Source organism: Dendroctonus ponderosae, unplaced genomic scaffold (assembly GCF_020466585.1).
Source record: "Dendroctonus ponderosae isolate FM_Combo_2020 unplaced genomic scaffold, Dpon_F_20191213v2 Dpon_F_20191213_6, whole genome shotgun sequence".
NCBI lineage: Eukaryota > Metazoa > Arthropoda > Insecta > Coleoptera > Curculionidae > Dendroctonus > Dendroctonus ponderosae.
This window is the reverse complement of record NW_026018814.1, coordinates 6,644,860-6,647,409: the sequence shown is the minus strand read 5'-3', so window position 1 is coordinate 6,647,409 and position 2,550 is coordinate 6,644,860. Positions and strand designations below refer to the sequence as shown.

General features: G+C 37.8%; 1 protein-coding gene across 1 annotated transcript in view; it reads left to right on the top strand.

The window, feature by feature from the left end:
- The first annotated feature begins 1,965 nt into the window (after positions 1–1,965).
- LOC109540564 (A disintegrin and metalloproteinase with thrombospondin motifs adt-1) overlaps positions 1,966–2,550 on the top strand; it is a 6,823-nt gene continuing 6,238 nt past the window's right edge. Inside the window, exons 1-3 of the mRNA XM_019908994.2 lie at positions 1,966–2,090; positions 2,145–2,319; positions 2,377–2,542. Of these exons, the coding sequence (XP_019764553.2) occupies positions 1,966–2,090; positions 2,145–2,319; positions 2,377–2,542 (466 nt within the window). The remainder of the gene's footprint in view (positions 2,091–2,144; positions 2,320–2,376; positions 2,543–2,550) is intronic.

Here is a 2,550-nt window from a genome sequence, read left to right as displayed (position 1 = left end):
AAATATTGTTATAATATTCAAGAATCTGTCGCTTCAACCTATATTAAATATTGCAAAAAAATATTACTGTAATATTTGTGTGCTATCTGGGTTGTTGAAAACTGCAACGTTAATTGTGCTTGAGTCGAATTAGAAATGTTGATTAATGATTGATAAGGAATACAGCACGATTTTTTGGGAAAATGTTTCAAAAGTCTGTTCAGTTGACTTGAATTCTTAAGGCGAAAGTTTTTGCTCACTGTTTCGTGCTTTATATGTAGGAAGGTTTCTTACTTAAACCAGTCTTGTAAAGTGGGCATCTGGCAGCTTATGTTTTTTCTCAAGGTTTTGAACTTTACATCGTGGTTGAAAGCTTATTCAAATTAATTTGAATTTATAGTGCAATCCTTCAAAACTCCCCCTTTATTTATACATTGAGTTGAACCTTTTCTTCCATTTTTGGTAATTAAAATCGACAGATAACTTATTAACTCGTTGTTGACTGCAAATTGTTTTCGATTTGAATTTCTACTTTCAACCGAGTTTCTTCTCTTTCGCGTTCTCAAGTTTCAATTTTCCGGCGTCTGTAAAAATCATCATTCTTTAAAATCAGCGAAAAACAGCTCGTTGAGCTAATTAGCTTTACAGCTTGTTCTATATAGTTGAGGCGGATTCTATTTTTTACAAACTGCTTGTTGGGTATTTCGCCTCAAAAATTGTTATGGTTGTTTTACATTTTTTTAAAGACAAAAACTTTTGAGGCGAAATACCCAACAAGCAGTTTGTAAAAAAATAATTGAATTCTAAATCTTTGAACATAAACTGGCCTGTGCTTTCCTTACCTTGGAAAATTTTGTTCATTCGAAAAAAAAATGCGACTAAAAGACGAAAATGTTTCGTTATTTTATGATTAAATGAACACTCCGTATATGACGACGATTCTTCAAGTAGTTGATTTAATTTTTTTTATAGGTACGAGACATTTCCCATGCGTCTTGCGGCATAATCGCACGATCAGCAGGCCTTTTCCAAAATCCGAAGACAATCTGTGCTTGCGATGGTACCACCATTTGGGATGAAGTAACCAAACCGAAATCTAAGTCAAGTTTATAGTTAATAAGGTTGAAAATGTAAAGTCTACTTAACTGAAAGTGTTTTAGTGCAAATATAGTTAAGTATTTGATTATTTGGAAGTAATTTGAATGCTGGGGTTTTTGCCTTTTCGAAAATAATGTAATAAAGTTGGGTTTTGTACAGAAAATTTGCTTCTTTCTTTGATTAGTCACTTGATCCTTTGTAGGCGGTCCCATGATCTGTAACCATTTAACATACCGGTGCAAACGCGAAGACCATTTCTTTGTAGTTATGGGATGTTAGCCATTTAGCATACTCATTAAATATGTATGTTTGTGTTTAAAAGTGGAAGAGGAAAATAATCGGTAATTGACGCCCGATTTTTCGCAGAGGCGTACCAAGGCGGTTTTACCGCTCAGTGCTATTTGGGCGAATTCAAACTTCTACAAAGTAGGCCCTAATTCTACTCATATTTCAGCAGATCACATTAAAATAGCTGCAGTTCTCACGAGGACGGGTTGTCCAATTTCCGCACACACGCGTTAAATCTGTTGGAACCGGTTGCTAATTTTCTTCAGCGTAAAGACCATTGTCCATCATGGTCCACCACTGTCCAAGCAATTAACTAAGGTCAACAGACTTTTGCGGGTTTTGCCGGACCGATTCCATTCTTTTGATCTTAAAATATGTACTCTTTATCACTTCAGCTGCTTCCAAGTACCCTCATAAGTCACCAACGTAACTGTTTGTGTCCGTTATATAAAAGAACAATATGCGAAAAGTATATTCGAGCGCTCGGAGTTTCGAAAAATGGCTGCTGCCGCTGTTGGTCTATTTTTCATCAGTTTCCTTCGCTGCGGATTCGGTTCTGACAAGTTTCAATTGCACAGTGTTATGAATGAGCCAGAGTTAATGCACTATTTCCAAACGACGAATGCTGAAAAAGTTCCCGAGTATGAGATATTGAACTTGGCTAGTGCTTCCGAAGTGAACCCATTTGGAGATGAGGTTGAATATGAGTTTACAGCCTTTGATCGGTAAGAATTTGTCCTCCCACTGCTCAGTTGGGGTGAGTTAAATTTCCTTTCTAGACCGATAAATTTGAAACTGAAGAAAAACCTCGATATAGTAAACCCGTCATTCAAAACGTACATTCACGACGAAAACGGTGTAAGATTCTTCAATGAAACCCCTTCGGATTGCCACTATTTGCACGAAGAAGCCAATCTAGTGGCGGCTTTGAGTCTTTGCGCGCCTGGAGCGGTGGTAGGTTGAGCCCCTTAAAAGCCTCACACGTTGCAGGACAGTTTGTGCACATTTCAGCAAGGGCTCATTTTTGCCGATAATTCTTCATTCGAAATTCAACCGCTGCTTCCAAGGCTTCAAAGGCTAACCAAGCGCCACGCGGGAGGCGAAACAGCCCCACATATCATAAAGCGAGCACGGTTCGACAGTGATTTTTTATTCGATGAAATTTTTCCTATCGCTGGTAAGACT